Raw genomic sequence first — 21,096 nt, 5'->3', positions numbered from 1 at the left:
TCGGAAAGCATCTGTTCTGAGAAGACGTTCTAGCTCCAAACTCAGTACATGTACATGTAGGGTAGCTATTCGACGAATCGTGTGTGCATGCAGCCAGTAACTGAGCTTAGCCTTAGGAGGATCATGGCCACAGCTAATAGTAACCATTACAGCAAGTACTGCAGGCAGGCCTGGAATTGCCAGCCAATCCCTGCACAAGCACATAAAGGAATGACGAAAGTATATCCGAAGTGCATGTGATATGCATACAATGTCATGTACATGTTGGCACAATTGTAGCGGGCCACAATGATGTCACCCATTTGACACCGTCCTCTGTGCACGTCGGTATAATTATTATTGTTTACAGCGGACGATTCTCGTTGAAGTAACTATCTCACGACATTTAACATTATCTCGTGCAGGAGTGAATTCTAGATGGAGCCAATCCTACGATTGTAACGTTTTGCAGCTGCCGGCGACAGTGCGAATCAACCCAGGCATGCATGGCATTGGTAAGTAGATCATCAGTTCTGAGATTTGCACGAAAAGATACAGGCGATCTCTGCGCGGGGCTTCTGACGCGACACATTCCTTATAAACGTTTCAGTCGATCCACTCTCAGTGTTTCGTCGAATTGTGCGTTGTAGTACGCTGAATTGGAGCTGTTCTGTCGGCAATTGTGACCTGCGAGAGATCGTTCTGAACTACCGTAGTTGTTAAGATTTCTAGAGAAGGACAGGGGCAGCCAAGATGGTATGATCAGCGCAACGTAGCAATACCACTTTTCAGCACCAGGAGTTCTTGTGCCCGTTGTTATGTCTTGCCTTACCTTGTTCTGCCCGGCTCGTATGTGTACACGGAAAGTGTCATTGGCCAGGCCGACTTGACGAGAGCCCGGTGAATAACTGGCTCGACACTGGTTTGACACACTGCGTTACAACCCAGTGGACGATGATGAACTAGGTCAGCCCCAGCTTCCCGTGGCTAGCATAAGGAACATGAGGATCAGGTACAATAATGACCTGAGTGGAGTTGAATACCGTGGCACAATGGCGACGACCAGCGAACGTGTGACCAAGCGACGTCAAAGAGAAGCCGCTGCACTGGCCAGCAGGTGCACACACACCGGCGGTGCAGGGTAGATCCACGGGCAGTCTTCCCATTCACACGCGTTGAACAACTTCATCACAGTGCTCATCTTTCAATTGCATATTCACGCATAGACGTGTACAAGTACAATCAGTCCTGTATATCCTACTTCAGCACACGTACATGTGTAAACATGCAGACACACTACCACTGAGAGTGTGACTACCACTTATTCCCCTCCCCCAACCCGACCATCGGCCATTGTCAACGATCAAGTGCTGATATCGACATCTGAACAATGCATCACGAACATTTCATTATCACATCTCTCTAGCTCCCTGTGTCTCTCTATGCATGCCTTAGTAGACATACCTGTACATATACATGCACATTATACAGACGACTTACACACTCCAGTGTTTTTACGACGTTAGCAGCAGAATGAGATGCCCTATTGTCGTGTGTGAACCTTTGATTATTCGCAAACTATGTGATGGCCAATGTTAGGTCCAGAGAACATTCATGTAGACCGGGCCTTACTGCATGATGCATTCTAGCTGAGTATTTGCAAAACATGATCCAGCTTCACCAGCTTGCGTGGAAAATGAAAAGAGTTTTGCATTGACGGACCCTGTGAACTTGTCAAACCACACATACATTACATGTACGCCGCCCCCCCCCCCCTTCTGCTTACACACCAACGCTAACCGATAATTGAAAGTAGTGATCTGTTCAAATCACCGCACTCCGCCGTGCATACACACACAAACACACTCACAACCACAATGCAACGACATCGGAAATTGTGACATGTAGAACAGCAATGATACTTTAACCCGTGCATATACAATGCGTTCTTGCCCTGAGGCGGTGGGAAAGATGTAAAGATGGCTCGATGGAGGATGCGTTTCCTTGCTCGAAAACCGGCGCAAGTACAACGTACGTCGGCCTGGTTTGTGAGCATGTCCCTCATCTCTTGTTGGAGTGTGTCGGTGTGTGTGTGTCCACTGTGTGGTATCAGTTCCCAGATCACCCTAGGAGAGAAGCCAGAGCTTGGAGAACGTGGTACAAGCACACCTAGGATGATTTCACAATGCTATCCATGCCTCGACTGTTAGAACGACAGTTACAATAGTGAGCCCACGTTGGGCTAGTGCTGGATAATCACCTTCTATAGACGAGAGGGACGGAATTAAAACTACATGCCGTCTGGGCTACTCTCAAATCTACTGGCGTCTTGAAAGTATTGTTAACATGCATTGTACGTTGTACTCGCAAAGCCAGGAGTATAATAGGTTACGTGTGCAACCTTTTGGTTGGCTATGTTTAATGTGGGCAGCGCGCTATTTCACCGACTCATCCAAGAGTCGTTTGAGGTTCCATAATCTTGTGAAATGGTCAGAGTGTGAAGAAAGGCAGACCCTATCAGTTTTGTTGGGACTCAATCATCAGTATCTTTCACCCAGTGTGTGGAGCAATGTAAGCACTTTTCTCGCCTCGCTTGGCACGGAGAATGTATGCTCAATTTTACCACCAGTTCTCATCATGCTTTGCATTTGAAATTAAACTGCTTGAGAGATGGCACTATGGCGATGGAGGGTCCTCAGCCCGCGCTGACTCCCAAGCTTCCGCTGTCGGATTGTCGATTGCACATCGGGTCTGAGTAGAGAGCTCAATGGAGATCTAGCACTGGTGTCTTGATGCCAACCAAGTTACTTCGACCACAGACTCAGAGCTACAGAATCTAGGCTTGTTCAGTACCATTGGCGTATCGCTCTGACCACAGACTGTGTACCAATTGAGAAAGGGATCGAGTCTGCGTGCGTCCAGCACTCCACTGTGTGCGTGTTGGTTTCGGCGGGTAATATCCGCACTTCGCCAAATATCAGGTGCTAGTCAGTGGTGTTGTTTCATCTCCTCTAGATGCGATACGCAACAGTCCTCCACTTCCCCGTATCCAGTGCAAACTTCACGTTTTGACATGCCACAACCTGAGACTGAGGTGTGCTGACAGTGGGCAGCCAAGACACTGAAGAGGTTGTTTTCCGCGTTCCACCTCTCAGGTGTTGCGCCTCTGCCAAGTGTCTGGAAAGGCAATAGGCCTATCCCTGATACATGATGTATCAGGCAACACCTGGTGGCCTTAACCGCGTCGTCACCCATGGTCAGACCAATGTACTGTATGTGAACAATGATCGTTCCGTTAGAGTCGTACGTTCTGCACTCTCTGATCTGTTAGTTTGTCAGTGACATCAAGGCGCCAGCAGCACCTCGTGGTAAACTGTTCACCTCCATCGCCTACTTTCTTGAGAGCGGGTTTATTCACAACACTACTTACTTGTGTTGTTTGACATTGGAGGACATATCAAGGCAATCGCCCTCACAGTGTTAAAATGATGTCTGTCTTTCCTCATGATGCAGATTGTCTCACACACTCTTAACATAGACGGCGATAATATCATACAGACAAGTGTTGCCACCCTTCGCCTACTGCATGTATATTTGTGACGTGCAAATACTATAACCTTAGACAATAACAGTGTACTAGCGCCACGATAAACGTAAACAATGGTAGATATGTTAGTATACAAGCGTTTCGGAGACAGCAGTTTTAATAGCAACAAGGACCACCAATTGCACCGTAAGCATCTCCAAAATGTACCGGTATGGGTAGAATGTGAGACGACGATCGCAAGGCACGCAACGAAAGCCCCCCCCCCCCCCTCTCCGTTCACACGTTTCTCCCGTCTATTCAGGTTTTGATTTGCTGATGCTGATGATTCACACATGCACACTGTTAATACCTGCTAAAATTGTTCCCCGCTGAGTACAATGTCATGTAGTATAATTACCTTTTTGTTTAGCTCTTTTTCTCCTTCTTTCACTTTAATATATTTGTCCATATAAGATTTGTTTCAAGTAGTCCCCATTCCATTGTTACGCATATTCACTGAGGATTGTATCAAGAAAACGATTCTGAACAAATCTCCTCTCTCTCCCTTTTGTTGTGTGCTTTGCGATCATAGTCTCACATTTTACCCATATATGTCGACATTTAGGAAATGCTTACTGTGCGATTAGTCCTCCTTATTGCTATTTGGTATTATAATAACAATTACCGGTATTATGATTTTGTTTAGTCCTCAAAGACTGCTGTAACGGGGAAAAATGGTGTTAGTTTGCGTGCCCGAGTCTCAATCCCATGTGTACAAGTGTATATCTACACCATGTATGTGGTATCAAGTACTAGTGATGGTTTTACAGTCCGGCATGTTCCTCACAGTAGCTACTTTAAATCTACAGCTACGTTCTGCTCATCAAGAATATGAATGAGGCAATTGATAGGGAATGTTATGAAAACCTGGTTTACCCAACGACCATCCAAGCTGGTCTCTCTCCGGTGAATTATACTGAAGTACAATGCAGTGAACGAGCACGGACGTGACTATGCTAAGTCGAACTGGATCCGCTTTACGCGACGTCTCATGTTCAACGATTTCCGCACCAAACAATCGACAGAAAGCTGTCCTCTCCGAACACAACAAGGACACTTTACGACTGGTTTCTGCCGGGAACTGTGAATTTTGCATGCGTTTCCAGCGAGGGTTCCTTCCGGTAACAGAGCGACATCAATACGTGAGCTGTCACATGTCCTAATGAGAATATGAGTGTACCTCAGTTTTCAACAAGTTCATTACGGTGGTAATACCCCGATTAACTGCTAGTATCCTCCGTTGCTAAAGGTCCTTCTCGCACAGACACGGCGTTGCTCCAACCTGTATTGACGGCTCCAGATGACAATGGTATCCCAAGACCGGTCGCATCCTCTTCTTGATGGCAATAGACAACTTGCATCCTGATCAATCGTCAACAAACGTTGTTAGTTCACGGCTTACACCGAGGCATCAGCGAGAAACTGTCGGACCCTAAACACCCCATTTTCCAAACAACATTCAGAGTACGCTCATCATTCACTTTGTTCCTGAGCAATCGAGAGGATCTGGACCGTTACCGGTACATGTACCTCGCGTGTGTGATCCTTCTCAAGACGAATGAATGATTGTTCAATTTACGACTTTCCATCTGAAAACATTAGTGCACTTCATGCTTAGAGAGAGCGTAATGACCACCTCAGCAGCTTCCACTCACATGGCTCGTAATCGTCATTTCCCCGGCACGAATGTATTAAGCACACGATAGGCTTCCAGGATAGGATACGAGAATATCCCAAAAACTATTTTTCTCGCACTGGTTCCCAGTAAAGATTGCACCAGATGGTCCCTGCACAAATATTGGCTTTAGCTCTCGTGATTGGGCTGACAGCTGCAGCGCTGAGGCCGGAGGGACTCTCCCCGGCATTCCATTGCGCATGCATTAGCACCTGACAATACGCTGCGGTGGAGAGGTCGTCAGTGTTTGCAAGAGAGAACCTGTCAACCATGGTCAAATCAGGTCAATCCATATAGACTACACCACACTGTGCAGATCGTCGTCCAGTCGCCGAGTGCTGAAGTCCATCAGAAGGGTTGAGAGATTCACAGCGATGACGTCCGTTGCGTGCTTGTAGTTGTAGGAACATCCAGAGCGAGATTATGATGATGCGTCGTGGGGCTGTCAAGGGATTGGAAGTTATGAGACGCAATAATAATAATTATTATTGTTCGGGATCAGATGTTTTTTTCATATTCTGCTAGAACATGTCATGTACACTGTGTGTGTCAAATCAACTGTTGGCATCAGACGACTTACGTGTATCTTCGTTTTGCTTCAGCAGAAACCTTTCCTTGCGCTGTTGTACCCCAGTGGTGTAGCTGACGTGAAGACGATGACGTCGTGTTCTACAGACTACAGTGCTGCACAGTGAGAAATCCGATCACGTGTGAATCAAGTTCTCGCCCTGTACCAGTTCACCGTCCCTGTGTTCGCAGGTCCAGTGCTACACAGCGCCAGGCTTTTGACCCACTTGATTGGATTTCCACTTGATCGGATTTCATTGAGCTGCACAGTACCTAATATCCGGCCGCACCCGTCTCCGAATCTACCACAGTGCCTCGATGTACGGACAGCGTCGAATCATGATATCGCCTATTTTCGTAGTTCTTATCTACATCTACATTGTACATCGACATGTACGTAGGCTCCCTGTTATATTGTACATAACGGTACCACATGTCAGAGATTATGACCTGTCCCGGCAAGACCTGACGGCTCTAGATACCGGAAACACATTTCGACTTGTTCAGTGCATGTTGACTCCTGTTGACTTCATGTTCTTCATGGTGTTACCGGACTTGGAACACGACACGCTACTTGATCCATGCCCCTAAGCTGTCATGCCAATGTTCGTGAGAAAAGTCCACGCCCGCAACTGTGGGGCAGGCCGATTTCCACAGTACCCCTGGTCAGGATCTGGGCGAAGGATTTGGTTCAGGGGAAATGATGAGGGTGCTGGTTCTCGGGACCAAAACGGTCGCCATGGTGGGCTCGCCCTTGTAAACACGGAACGAACACGAGTGAGTGCATAGCGCTAGCGGTACATCGATGTGTACCCACCCACTCGCATGGCCACAGACGACACAGTGAACATCATAATATTATTATGAAGTAACTATTATATAAATATGCTAACTGTAGCAAATCTACTATACATTTTACATGTGCATCATAGTATTATGATAACATGTACATGTACACGTACATGTACATGTACAGTACATGTACATGTACATGGTGTTGGTTTGACAGCATGAAACAAGATGGAGGACACCGTGTTCTAGTATTGGGTTATCTAATAGTAATACCATGTACATGTACGTACAATACATGCACATGTTTGTTTGTGTATGAGTTTATGCATGAGTATCATGTCACATTGCATCTGTCTGTGCACACCCTTGGCACAGACGGATCACAGACACTCCTTTGTGCTAGGCTAGGCACAGTACTATGTCATGTACTTCGAAGTGCAAGGAGAAGTCATTGCCCCGAGCTGTCAATGCTTGTCTCCCGTTTTGACAACTTAACATTGTGCTAGGACTTCGGGAGACAGAGAGAGTGAGAGAGAGAGATGGAGTGAGAGAGAGAGAGAGAGAGAGAGAGAGAGAGAGAGAGAGAGAGAGAGAGAGAGAGAGAGAGAGAGAGAGAGAGAGAGAGAGAGAGAGAGAGAGAGAGAGAGAGAGAGAGAGAGAGAGAGAGAGAGAGAGAGAGAGAGAGAGAGAGAGAGAGAGAGAGAGAGAGAGAGAGAGAGAGAGAGAGAGAGAGAGAGAGAGAGAGAGAGAGAGAGAGAGAGAGAGAGAGAGAGAGAGAGAGAGAGAGAGAGAGAGAGAGAGAGAGAGAGAGGGAGAGAGAGAGAGAGGGGGTGAGGGAGAGAAAGGGAGAGAGGGAGTGAGGGAGAGAGGGAGAGAGAGGGAGTGAGGGAGAGAGAGAGATGGAGTGAGGGAGAGAGAGAGAGAGAGTGAGGGAGAGAGAGAGGGAGTGAGGGAGAGAGAAGGAGTGAGGGAGAAAGAAGGAGAGAGGGAGACAGCGAGAGAGCAAGCCAGAATTCGGAATTGGTCTTGACACCGACAGGCTTTAACGGTCTGGTAGCAAGGGTGTGAGAAGCATCACAGCTCAGGCCTTCCGACATTTTCCGTGCCTAATGGATCGTGCACGCGTGTGCACCGCAGTATGTAGGCACCATGCCACGTTTTGTTTATAACTCTGTCATGATACAGGCAACGATACTTGCTCACCATACCGTGTGAAGAAGAAGAAGAAAAGGTTATTGTACCATGCCAGCCGGCGATTATTCAGTCATTAAATATATGAATTGCAGTACATGATGTAGTAGTCACTCACCTACAAAATATTAATTTTGGTAATAGCTCTACATGTATCATGTGTACAAGTACTTGAATGTACAATTACATGCACATTCATGTACTTACAAAGTAGGGATAGATCAGTCTCTCCGTAACTCAGTCAGGGGGAGGGTTAGTGCATCAAACAGACCTACACACATTGTACATCATGTAGTTAGGTACTTGTACATGTACATGTGTATTACATATTAGCAGATGTACAAGACAGCATAATGATTATGCTGTACATGTACCACTTCGCCCAATCCGAGGCCGTGGACCACACCAACGCATTGCTGACTCGAAGGAGCACCATTGGACAAAGGCTGCTGACAGAGTCAGTTCAGGTTTCGCCTGGGCTATTTTTAATCGCTTTCTGGACGAGTGACGTGCACCGTGACCTGCATGGCATTGTCAGGTGTGACTAAAAAAGCTTGGTTGACACGCTGGCTCTCACCGCGTTGACATGCAATCTGTCATACTAGCAGCCACGAAGGATGGGCCATATTTACTCAGCCATCAGACGGGGTACAGTGCTGTGCTCAAAGTGTTTGGCTGGGTGCTGTCAAAGGGAGCCCGTGGCCATCCGAAGCATGATACCCAGATTGAGAGCTGTGACACGTGTGCAAACAAAGGTCCGTGACCAATCAGCTCACGACCTGTCAAAGATACAGCCAAAAATAGTCATTCGATTGAAAAGTCGGGAGGTCTATAAGTCGTGTCATAAGAATCATTGATATGATGTGGTATGGCATGGCACGGTATGCATCCATCGTCATGTCAGCGCAGCACAGAGAAAATGAGGCCGAACCTGATAGCAATGAAAACTATTTTTTCCAAAGCCAGATTTAGTAAACCAGGCCCGAACGTACATGTGCCTTGCCAGAGTGCTCAAACTGACAAGTCAGTGAGCTCTGCATAACGCAAACAGCAAAGGAACTACCCCACACGAGAGTGCTGAACTGCTGCAAGAACAGGATATAAACTTTTGTTTTTGGTTGACAGCATGTTACAAGATTGAGGAAGCACTGTGTTCGGAACACAGTGAAAAATACTATAAACTTTTGTTTTGGTTGACAGCATGTTACAAGGTTGAGGAGGCACTGTGTTCGGAACACAGTGAAAATACTATAAACTTTTGGTAAACAGCTACTTGAGTAAAAGAGAACAGAATCGCACGATACGATGGATGTAGTGAAAGCATTGTGGACGCATTGATCATTGGGCGCTGGCCAGCAAGCCTAGAGCGGATTGCCGCCGCATTTCTCCGGCTTATTGCGACGATTCGCGCTAACGGGAAGAACGATCTTGACGTTAGGAGTGCTGTCCGTCGCTAACTCGACACTGGCTACGGTCAACACTCACAAAGACCTTCAGTCATACCAATAGGCAATAGGATACTTAGACCACTAGGACACGCCGCCATCTTTGTCCTGGCACATTAGCGCGTGGGCAGGGGCAACGAGATACCCGCAGCGCAGCCAGAAAACTCCGTAAAAGGAGTCTTGCGCAGGCCAGCCTCGTTCTGAAGACAATGCTAGGGTCCTTGCTGCTAGCGATTAACCGTGGATCAAGTGCTCGCGCCATTCAAGATCACAAGAAAGTACGATACAGTGTAGTAGGTTTATTGTTGTTCTACCACGCATCGTTCATCACAATGCCGGGTCAGGATGCATTTTCGACAGGCTAGCAGGGAGGAAAACAACGAATGCTGCCAAGAGTCGGACTCACCAGTGTCGCGCCGAACTCGATCGTACCCACTACAGAGTACAGTGCTGCGAAGTTTGTCCTTTACTCCTGCACGGTGGCCCTGTGTTTAGTGCAGTAGTAGAATTGGTATTCTCGCAGATCTAATCTAGCTGGATGCAGGGCACGTGAGGCGTCTTGACACTATTTGCCAGTCAATCTGTCTTGTGGTTTTGCAACGTCGCACGTGATCCGGGCTAGATTCCACTGCGAAGACGTAGATCAAGGTGCGAAGATTCTCCCCTGCATAACGTCGATCATGCAGGGGATTGGCAGATACTCACGCGTTTTCAAATCTGGGCTCGGCCAGCCAACAAAGGGAGAGTAATAACATGATCAGCTGGCAATCCCGACACGGAGATCTACGATATAAATGCCAATTGTGCAGCAAAGTAAACACTTCATCTCTGGATGATCGACTGTAACACAGGTAATACAAAGATTTTCGTCTTCTGGGCTGCGTCCCGCCCGACATAAGCGTCGGTGCACTGGATTTTGGAAAGACACCGTATGTATGGAGAGCAGAGGCTTTGAGTGCTAAAGCTGACGAGGAATTGATCGCAATACCACCAAAGGTACAAGTTGCCAATATCTTTCAATAAACGGTGTCGAAATGTAACGACCCACATACATATGTATTTAGAATCAGTGTCGATGGTATTCTGCCTGTGTGAGAATCATTGTCGATGGTGTTCTGCCTGCGTGCACAATTGATATAGAATAAAAAGCCTTGGTCCACCGCATTGCAGGATGATAATAACAATATACTGCAAGTCCTGCAGGCTGTAGAATGTCTGGGGCGTGACACAGGTGTTGTGTGCCGTGTGCACGCTATGTGCCCTGTGCTCTTTCCAATTCCCAATTCCCGCTGTAGGATGGTGACGGATGACTATTGATGGATGAACGCAAACCCGGAGCAGTGGAGAAGCAGTACTACCTCTCAAGAGATCCCCGGATCTTCGCCGTAAGTTGGGCGAGACACACAAGACATCATTACTGTTTGTGTTGGGATATTCCAAGGTATTAAATTTGTGATGGCATACCGGTACCGATTAGCGACTACACATTGTGCAGTGGCTAATCGGGATGGTTAAATTCGTTCTTTGCGGATATGGGCCTATGGCTGGTACGACCGTACGATAATAATCCTGGGGCGATGATACGACATGAAGTCACAAGTGCTATATATGTGCTAGTGCTGATCAGGGCCTATAGTACAGGGAATCGTGCAATACCGTAATTCAACTGCTCCCTCATACTGCTACTGACGATCGACGCGTCCATGACTCAAGGTAATCACAGAGAGTCGTCTGCGACTCCATGCCGATCAAGCCAAGGCAAATGATGAGGGTAATGATGGATCCTTCGAAGGGTTGCGTGTCCCCTTGCCGTTGTGCATCTACGTACCAGTACTTCAGAAGTAGGACAACACACAGAACTTCAACACGTGTCCACAAAAGCGTACTGTTATGTACAGTACAATTGACTTATATCGTATTCTAGACATGCTCGTAGTACATGTACACAACACCTTGGACTTTCAATTGATAATAATTATCAAGAGTACATAAAATATTAACTGGTATTATAATTATCAAGAGTACATAAGTTCCTATTTTACTCTTGATAATAACTTATGTAGCTACATCTACATCATGCATGTGCTCAATCATGTGGATTACCGCTGGCATAATTCACTAATAGAGCACAAAAAGAGGCCACCTTCAAAGCAATTTGGCATAATAATTATTGTTGTCCTGTTTCCTCTCACCGACACGTCTGTGCCCGTACGTACACTGCCAAACAACTACAACTACAACTATAGCTAAATCCAAAGGGTGTTTTACAAATCTCCGAAAAAGATTTTAATTTAATCCCGATACCCTGTTGGACTTGGTTGTTGGTTGCATGTTTGTACAGTAACATACATGTGTCGGAGCTTCAAGCTTCGATATAACAGTGAGAATGTGGCCAGTAAAATTACATGGCGTGCAGGTAATCTACAAAAATTGTAGATGCCACAGGAAATGCCAACAAAGCGCTGTCGCTGGGTCTTTTCTCCCCAGGCCCTGCCAGGGAAATTATTGCACGACCACATAGCGTACCTGGCCTGGCAATGCATTTTAATACGGGTAGATCAGAGGGCATAGTACGGTACGCGTCTCCCTGATGATAACAGGGATACTACAAGTACACACCACAAATAGTAAGGTCATGGACTCTTGGTACCAGAGAGTGCTATTGCACGTGGCCAGGATGCTAAAGGAAAGGCAAATCGTCATCTGTATATTTGGGCATGCCTACAGTTCCATTGCTAGTCTCTAGCCAAAGTAGATAGAGGGGTTCAACCGTTGTTGGTTTGTTGGCGAGGTCACACATGTACATGTACAATGAACGTACGCACTCCACTCGTACTCGTGGTGGTCTACATGCTGTGTTCCACGCATGCATGCGAGGCCCATGCCATGTGTGCGTTCATGCACTGGTTGAGTGCACGACATTGTGTAATGACTATGTATGATGTACACGCTGCTAGTACACACGATTGAATACTTGCAGATGCATTGTTACATCTTTGGGTCGCCTAGACCTGTCAACCGTGCTGGCGCTTAGTTTTGTGGTGTGGCAAGTCTAGATGGAGTTGTAGAGTATCTCAGGGACGGAACAATTAGCATCTCGGTGCTCTGTTGTATGTGTGTGTGCCACTGTGTGTGCACCAAGTGATAGTCACATCATTGTTTTTGCTTGTTCCTTGTACACCGCGACATAGAACTTGTAAAGGAAACGCGTTGATAGGAAATCGTCGATTCACAACCAGCAGCACGCAGTATGCCCCGCATTCCCTGCTTTTAACCATACAGAACAGGAGTACCACTTCCGTTCTAGAGTATTGTCCACAGTAGATCAGCTAGCTGGTGCCAGCTCTCTGCCAGAAACCAACTTCAGTCGGCAGTGCTGCTGACTTGCACGACCTTGCAATCTGCTCGCTGCTCCGACCTTGTCGAGGTGCTGTTGCTAGGTGCTCGAGCGAAGCTGTTGGCGTCGTTCTCTCCTTTCTTCTCCTCTTGCTGGCGTGGAAAACGTTGCTCCTTGGGCCGAGAACTCACCAAGGACCTGCAGTCTTGAAGTAAGTCTTGTATTAAACATCTGGTGTGTCGCATGCGATGGAGCCAGTGTGTTCAAAACGCTAATATGCATGCCAATGAAGTACTCTTGGCACTGCACGGTGTAGTGACCTCTGGGGGATGTGTAGTACAAAGTTCCTATATGTATGCACATTGCATCGATGTTGTGTTTCATGTGCATTGAAGTCTAATATCGGGGTCAGATTCAACAAAACATAATCTTGTGCCATGCTTTGGCAGGGGTACCTTCACATAATGCACTATGTGAACATCTGATAAGACGTACCTCCATAGGGAACAGGAAACAGTACTTATCCGAGGTACGTACATCTATTATCCCATGTATCCACCATAGAAAACAATGTCAGACCTGTTACCAGAGGCTACTCATAGCTCCTCAAGAGTACACTATCCAGGCACTCTTCGGTCAATGCAATGTACCTTGAAAATTAATACTGTTGTTAAAAATGGTGTCACGTGTGGATCAAGAATAGGAAAGCACCATGAACTGTTTTTACTCTCAGAGATAAACTCGGATGGAGAGCCAAGGATTACAATTAAAAAAAGAGGGAACGATAGCACCTAAGCATGAGGTCGTTGAATGTCAGTATCACATCAGTCAGTTTTGTGCTAATTGTTGCACATTTTGACTCAACAGTATCCTGCTTATTCCGTAATCATTAGTGTTGGACAAAAAGGGTAACTTGTAAACTTGTGGTCCTCTCTTTTTTTTTAACTCCCAGATATACCGGTAATTATGTTGATTTCTGAATCTCAGCATTTGTTGTCATTACATCAGAATGAGTACGCGTATACGGGCTCTTGCTCGTAGTGAACTCCACTGCATTTGGCCATTGGGTAGGGTACGGTGAAAGGTTGATCCGGATGTACGGTATGTGTAAGGGGGACTCATGCAATCACAGACGAAGCAGGAGTAGTAAAATACCGGTATTTTACGACTCCCTCATTCCAAGTCAAACTCAGCAACCAATGAATGAGACGGTAGACCAGGTACATGTAGATAGGCAGCGAGAAGTGGCGACTCAGAGTTTTACGGTAACACAACAAGTAAATGTTTAAAAAAAAGAGAAGACCGTACGTTTACCAGTTATCCGTTTTGTCCAACACAAACGGTTATAAACAGGAGAATGGTGAGTTGGGATGCCACAATTAGCACAAACATGACTGATGTGATACTGACATTCAACAACCTGATGCAGCTAAGCACCAGGTTGTTGAATGGCAGTAGCTCATCAGTCAGTTTTGTGCTAATCGTTGTAGGCCTTGACAGATTATGCTAGCATAATTTTTCGCATAATTCCTACCAAAATCGAATAATCGCATAATTCGAGGTAAATTGCATCCGAATCGCATAAAATTGGAATAATCCGCCTGTTCGCATCAAATCCCATACAGTTGTACATGTTCTACAAGTACAAGTACAAGTAGATGCACCAGGAAATCGTAGGTTTACGACTCCCTTGAGAACATGTCCAGTCCACTACAATCAGTGACAGTCGTAGCTAGGTCGGATGGTGCGTTGACCCCGTTGAACTTTTGCTACTACAGTACGCCCTCTACAAAAAAATTTCCCTGTTATTTTGCACAGAACCATTATACATTAGCAGCATATGTGAGCATAATGCGGCATAATATGATAACTTTTAGCATAAAAATAGCATAATTCTGCAATTTTTTCAGCAATGCGAAAAGCATAATTTCACGAAAATATTAGCATAATCTGTCAAGGCCTAAATCGTTGCGCGTTCTGACTCACCAGTATCCTGCTTATAGTCGTTTGTGTTGGACAAAACGGATAACGTGAAAACTTATGGTCTTCTCTTTTTCAATCTCCATCCTTGACTCTCCATCCGAGTTCAATTTGCACAAGTAAAATTAATGCAAACGATCATCTGGAAAGTGGTAGGGCGGGGAGGGTGGGGGGAGGGGGGCGGCGGGTGTCACCACAGGTGACTAAAACACATAGGGGAGGACATGATGGCCTTTTCGTCATAGTTTTGTATGTGAGTGTGAAGTTTGTGCTAAATCCCTTCCAACACCTTTCACTCCTTTGTCTCTCCCCACTAGAACGCTACGAGTACATGACATTGTTTGTGCGAATAATCACAAGCAACTACATGTACATGTAGTTTGTTAGTTGCCCAGTGTTCGTGTGTTACAGTGAAATTTAATGTCACAACTAGTCTCTCTTTTCTTTCTCTCTCTCTCTCTCTCTCTCTCTCTCTCTCTCTCTCTCTCTCTCTCTCTCTCTCTCTCTCTCTCTCTCTCAATCTCTCTCTCTCTATCTATCTATCTATCTATCTATATCTATATCTCTCTCTCTCTATCTCTCTCTCTCTCTCTATCTATCTATCTCTCTATCTATCCATCTATCTATATCTCTATATCTCTATCTCTCTCTCTCTCTCTCTCTCGATTTCTCTCGCTGTCTCTATTCGTCCCTGGCATTCACTAGTCGCACAATGGGCTCGATTAGTCCGTGACCATTTTGCCAGGGAGCCCGCTAAAAATAAACCATGGTATGCAGCGTTCCCTGGGACTCCGACTGGCTTCTCCGACGAGCATCGGTTCGCTTCGAACCAAGATGGCGGAGTGATGACGTCATCATTGCGGCACGAAAATGTGTTGACATGATCTTGGTAACTTGATACTGGACGAGAGAGGTGTACTGTACAAGTGGAAATCATGTAGAGTATGTACAGGGACAAGATCCCTAAGTGCCTAGTGAGCTACAAGATGACAAAGCACTCCCATATACTATAGTGCCTTGAGAAGAAGGGGACGTCCCAGAGAACAGAGCTGACGCTTTGTACAAGTGTTTTAACTTTCTAGTTGAAAATTTGACCACAGCTCTTTCCTGGTTTGGCCCCAGTACGTCGTCCGTTTCCTTACGAAACAGGGTCGATGTGGAGTAGTTGGAATAGGTGAAGGTACTTCAGGAAATTAGGAACTTCTGGATTCACATGCACACTTCTTCTGGTAACTCTCTTCGCTCCCCCCCCCCTCTCCCGACACACACACACACACACACACCACAGTGACACGCACACACACACACACACACACACACACACACACACACACCACAGTGACACGCACACACACACACACACACACACACACACACACACACACACACACACACACACACACCAAATCGCGACGTTGTGTTACACATGTATACACCGGGCACTACTAACAAGGATTCTGTGTTTGTATATTCTTATGAATGTAAACTAAGAAAGTGATGGACATCACGCAACTGCATTACAATTAAAGAAAAGGGGGTTTGTCAAGTGACAACCGCTTTATTCAGTTGCTATTCACATGAATGTAGCAGAGGTATCTGACAAAGGAAAGGTAATGCGAGCTTCCTGCGCTGTTCCATAACAAAATATTCGTAACAAGACACACAGTGTACGTGGCCTGTATGTGAGGAGAGCGAGATGTTTAGCTCCAGTAGGCCTAAGTCAAGACAGTAGTATACTAACAGTAACACCACGTTATTGGTGTGAGTATCGGTTTGGAATGTGAAGGTTTGCAGCGCAAAGGATAAGGTATCGATTAGGAAATCGGTGAAGAGCCATTCGCGCTGTGCAAATGGTGGAAGCAGTAGAACTCTATTCGTCATATTTATTGTCGCCTAAAATTGCGCGAGACATTGGTAATTGCCTGGTGATGGTCTGCAATGGGAAAGTGTTTCCTTCACGGATCGCAAAAGCTTCGGAAAGCATCTCCCTAGTTGGCTACCTCGGCTACTACATTGTAGTACTCAAATTCGATTCTCAAACTCCCACGCAGTGGAGGAATGTTCCGCCCGTAGGAGGAAGGGGCGACTCTACCCTAAACTGTTTTTATCACTCGCAATGTGCTCGGGCGTGCTGCATCTTAAACGAATCGTTGCGTTGCCTCCCCTGCAAATACCAGTCGAGACTGTCTGTTACCACGACGGCCGAAGCGCGTTCGGCAAAGATCAGAATCAACTAACTTCACGTGACCCACGTCCTGAAAATGTGAAATGAGTGGGGGGGGGGGGGGAGCGGAGTTTAGGAGCCACTCACTCTCATCGACGATCGCTTCTGCATGTTTTCTGCCACCTGTTACGGAAGGAACGTAGTGAGCCCAGGCACTGTTGCTTCCGTTCGTGTAAAGAAAATAGAGTTCACGCTGATCTTGCATCGCTTTTCCACGCCTGAGAGCACCCATTGTGTTCCAACGGAACTGGTAAAGAGCGATAAGTCTCGTTTTCAGTTTGTTCTCTATCTTGTCGTGTTGTTTGTGAGCATGGTGTGGTATCTTCCCTTCGCCGCACTCTTCTGCCTTGCTTATGGCGCTGACCAATCGGGGAAAGTGACGAGCTTTACTCTGGCGGACTGGAGCCTCAGCTAGGCGATCTTCCGACTGAACGCACGCAGCGTGGCGTCAATGGATTCTTTCACGTTTGGGTCACGCGAAACTGTTGTCAATTCGTGTAGATTTTAGCGCTGCCCATCTAATTGCTTTTGGCAAACCATTTATGGCGGGTAATGCAAAACTAGGAGTCTGATTAAATCCATGCTACTGAGGTCAACACTGCTTTACTTCATGGTGAGTTGGCGTCCCTACATACCCGATCAGCTTCCTGTGAAAGGACAGTAGATTCTCGTCATGTGCAGGCAGGCCTGTATCTTCTGAAACACCCGCAGTCGTTCTGTGTATTACCCCTCGATCCATATGGTCATGCGACCCCTGTGCTTGCTCCTCTGGACGAAATCTGTTGAATCACTGCTCGTACGATCTCGCACTTGTATTGTTATCGATTATGGACATTCAGACAGGGCATAATGGACCTTGGGAGCTTGTGCAATGAACGAGCATGATGTACTCGATACATGGCTATAGTTCATGTGATCCAGAATGGAGATTCGCAAGTTCAAATCTACAATGTAGACCTGCAAGGGTACATGATTGTCCACATCGTGTCATGTTTAACCAATACCGCTAAACACTGTATAGGCAATACTAGGACAGGTCTGTGGGCTGTGGCTGTACAATAGACCGCATGTCAGCAGCTGAGGATGCATGGAGTCAACAGTAGCTACAAGGAAAGTGGAACCGATCGCGTGTTCAAGATATTTTAAGCCCTGTAATGCGTAGAGGACTTGTGGACGATACATACACTCCCACACACGCACACAGACACACACACACATACATTATACATACACGCATACACAGACACATACACACGCACACAAACACATACACATGAAGAGGCATCCCGCCCCCCCCCCCCCCCCCCCCCCAGGGTCCAGTGTACGACCTGGGGTCACAGAAGAGCAGAAAAGGGGGTCATTATGATCATGTCTTCCGCGTACTAGTAGTTACAAATCCTGTGTGAATGAGCAAAGCTTGGCCAGCACAGAGGCCCTTACTAGTACTATGTACCATCAGCTGATTTAGGTCTTGGCACTGTGCTCAGTTGTTGATGTACCACTAGTCCTGGTATGTAGTTGAGCGCTTGACATCTTTCAATGCCGTCACAATCTGCTCGAGTTCTCCATGGGATTGTGATGACCATAGGCCAGGCAGACTGGTAGCAATGCAGCCAGGATTCCTATGCACAGCCGCCATCATGGTCAGTAGCGATAGTCTCTTCTCTCGCGTTGTAGGAGCCAAAACGCCATTCCGCACCCACGAAGTCATTACTTAAAGGAGCGATTGTGTCAGGCCAGTTTCCTCGCCTTTCTTGTCAAATACAGTTTGTAGAAGACGAACAAAGCGATCAGTGTAGTCACCTCTAAAACAGGTACATCCATAGACTGTTCAAAGATACCGACGTGGGCTTAGCGTACTTTTACATGGCGTGGAACTTTGCGCAGGCCATTAGGAATGCTCGTCATACAAATTGCCTCCATTGAATCATGGGTGTAGGCGTTGTAGACGCGATCATGTCCAACAAGTCATGTCTCTTTGCAGAGTGCATTCGTGTATTGTACGAGTCGTACGTTACTGCCCCTGCCTGAAACTTCATTCTTCGGCTGGACGAAGACAATGTCAACACGGTCGCATGACCTCTCTTTGCATGGGTGTGTGTGCATGTGTATGTGTGTGTGTGTGTATGTGTGTTTTCTTCTCATGAGCAGGCTCAGTCGCAGCAGCCAGCACCGCAGTGCACCACCGTCAACCAACCAGTCTCATTAGCGGTCAGCAACACGCACGCCGCCGGGCATATAAGTTTGCTGCGACCTCCGACATCAACCATCATGTTGGCAGTTCTTCCTCCTCCCTACACCGCCACGGGTCCAGCCCTGGCTTTAACCACGGATCAGGCAGTCCACAATACCGTACTGTACGCGCCTACACCGCCTCAACCGGCAACGCTAGCAACGCAGCACCAGCAAGTGCAAAGCGCAGCGCTGGAGCCCAGTCGGCTGGCATTCCACAGTCCTGGAGTCGCGTCTGGTCTGGCCGCGACGCAGGCTCAACGACGAGAACTCGTCACATCGCAGCCCATCTTTCTGCAGCATTCACACCCATCACATCTTTTCCTCAGTCAACCACCACCACCTGCAGCAGCAGCGGTCGCATCTGCAGCGGCAGTGTCACAGACTGGCTCGCCAGCAGCAGCAGCAGCAGCAGCAGCGGCAGCCACAGGGAGGGCATCAACTCCGGTCGCCGCGTCCGTACGGGTACTGACGCCTACACAACCTCCTGGTGGGCCGAGTGGCAGCGAGCTTACAACAATGCTGCAGGCACGGGTCAGCTCTCCTTCAATTGCGCCCTCCTCAACGCTAACTCGCGGAACTCAGGTAAGACACCCTGGGCACTCACTCACTCATCATAATAGAGTATTCCGGGAAGGCAGCGACACAATCATGTACATGTACTGTAACACCTGTCAAGGCGACCACTCGGATAAGGCGACCACCTGTCCCAGACAACCACTGCAACAGGACCAAGGGATACCGGTACTATGTCCTGTCAAATGACCCTGGATAAGGAGACCACCTGGTAATAGAGACCATGTTTAGAAGGTCCCTAGAGCGGTCGTCCTGGACAGGCTTCGCTGTACATGTACATTGATGCTATTTTAAGAAATGATCCGTTAACGGAGTCTACATGGACATTGTAGGCGTGAATGCACCAGCAGGAAAGGAATTTCGGATCTTTCAAGGAAGAAACGATTTAAAATTTAATACAGGGTCTTGTTCGGCCATGTGACGTCACCGCATGTACGGGGCTATACTTATAAACATCATGTACATTAATGGCACATGTACGATCATGTACTTCATTGCATCACTATTCTTTACTATGGTGTTGGCGACACAAAGAAGAAGGAATGAACCATCTGTTAACTTAATTTAAGGAAGGGTACCGGTTCAAGTCCTGGTGGTGACTGTGGATTTTCCTCATAAAGTACTTTGTGTGTGGCTTCACATTACCTAATACCAAGTAATAGTAATGATTGAAGGAGCCTTCGAACGGGATGGGCTTCAGTTTGAAAACACTGCTACTGAGGAAACATTTCTGGACAATCTACTGTTTGCTGCTGTGCAAACATACGTGAATAATGAATAATTATACACTTGCAATGTCGCATGTTAGACAGATGTGGTCTGGTCTATGCCTGGACATACCACAAATCGATCATGAACATCACATTGCACAGTGAAACCTCATTTAGAAGAACACTGATAGGTAGGCATATGCGGATAATGCCGGCAGAAAAATTGGCAAAATTCGGTACTTTTTCTGGTAAGTTTCATGCATGTTTGGTATGTGGATAAAGAAATGGAGCAGAATTCGAGGAATTGCCCGCCATAAGGTTTGTATGGTTCTGCCAATTTCACCGCTTTTAGAGCAGAATCTGCCACCTTTTCAAGCATTATCCGCCAATGCCTGCTGATAGGACAAACTTTCAACAGATTTCGCTTCGGAAGAACTACAATATACATTGTGGTCTTTCTTGTTGTCAGAATATTCGTTGGAGCGAGGTTTCATACATTGTACGTAGTCTTCATAACAAATTGCTGTGTATTCACTGGGTATACAAAACGGATAAGAAGAACTTCCGTTATTGCGAACAATACCATCGATCCCTTGGTGTTCATCCTAAAGAGGTTTGACTGTACCTGTACTCGAAGAGGTCTCCATGAAAGAAAATACGTCATCAACATGTATGCAAATCGACATGGTGATGCTTTTGTGCCCGAATCTCGGTCACAGATACTGACAAAGATAATAACGGTGCCACTGCAAACAGAATGTACGCGAGTAGAATATGCTCACGTGGCATGATCCCTTTGGAT

General features: G+C 46.7%; 1 protein-coding gene across 2 annotated transcripts in view; it reads left to right on the top strand.

The window, feature by feature from the left end:
• Positions 1–10,051: 10,051 nt before the first annotated feature.
• The window catches only part of LOC135817986 (iroquois-class homeodomain protein irx-1-A-like), a 27,829-nt gene continuing 16,784 nt past the window's right edge, over positions 10,052–21,096 (top strand). Inside the window, exons 1-3 of one of the 2 annotated variants that reach the window (XM_065331289.1) lie at positions 10,052–10,231; positions 10,531–10,620; positions 18,928–19,593. In XM_065331289.1, the coding sequence (XP_065187361.1) occupies positions 10,552–10,620; positions 18,928–19,593 (735 nt within the window). In that variant the 5' untranslated portion in view covers positions 10,052–10,231; positions 10,531–10,551. Of the gene's footprint in view, positions 10,232–10,530; positions 10,621–12,091; positions 12,784–18,927; positions 19,594–21,096 lie in introns of those variants that run through there. The other variant, XM_065331290.1, reaches the window with a different exon arrangement.

This window comes from Sycon ciliatum, chromosome 5 (assembly GCF_964019385.1).
Source record: "Sycon ciliatum chromosome 5, ocSycCili1.1, whole genome shotgun sequence".
NCBI lineage: Eukaryota > Metazoa > Porifera > Calcarea > Leucosolenida > Sycettidae > Sycon > Sycon ciliatum.
Note: the sequence above shows the minus strand (reverse complement) of the source record. Positions and strands in the feature narration are given on the sequence as shown.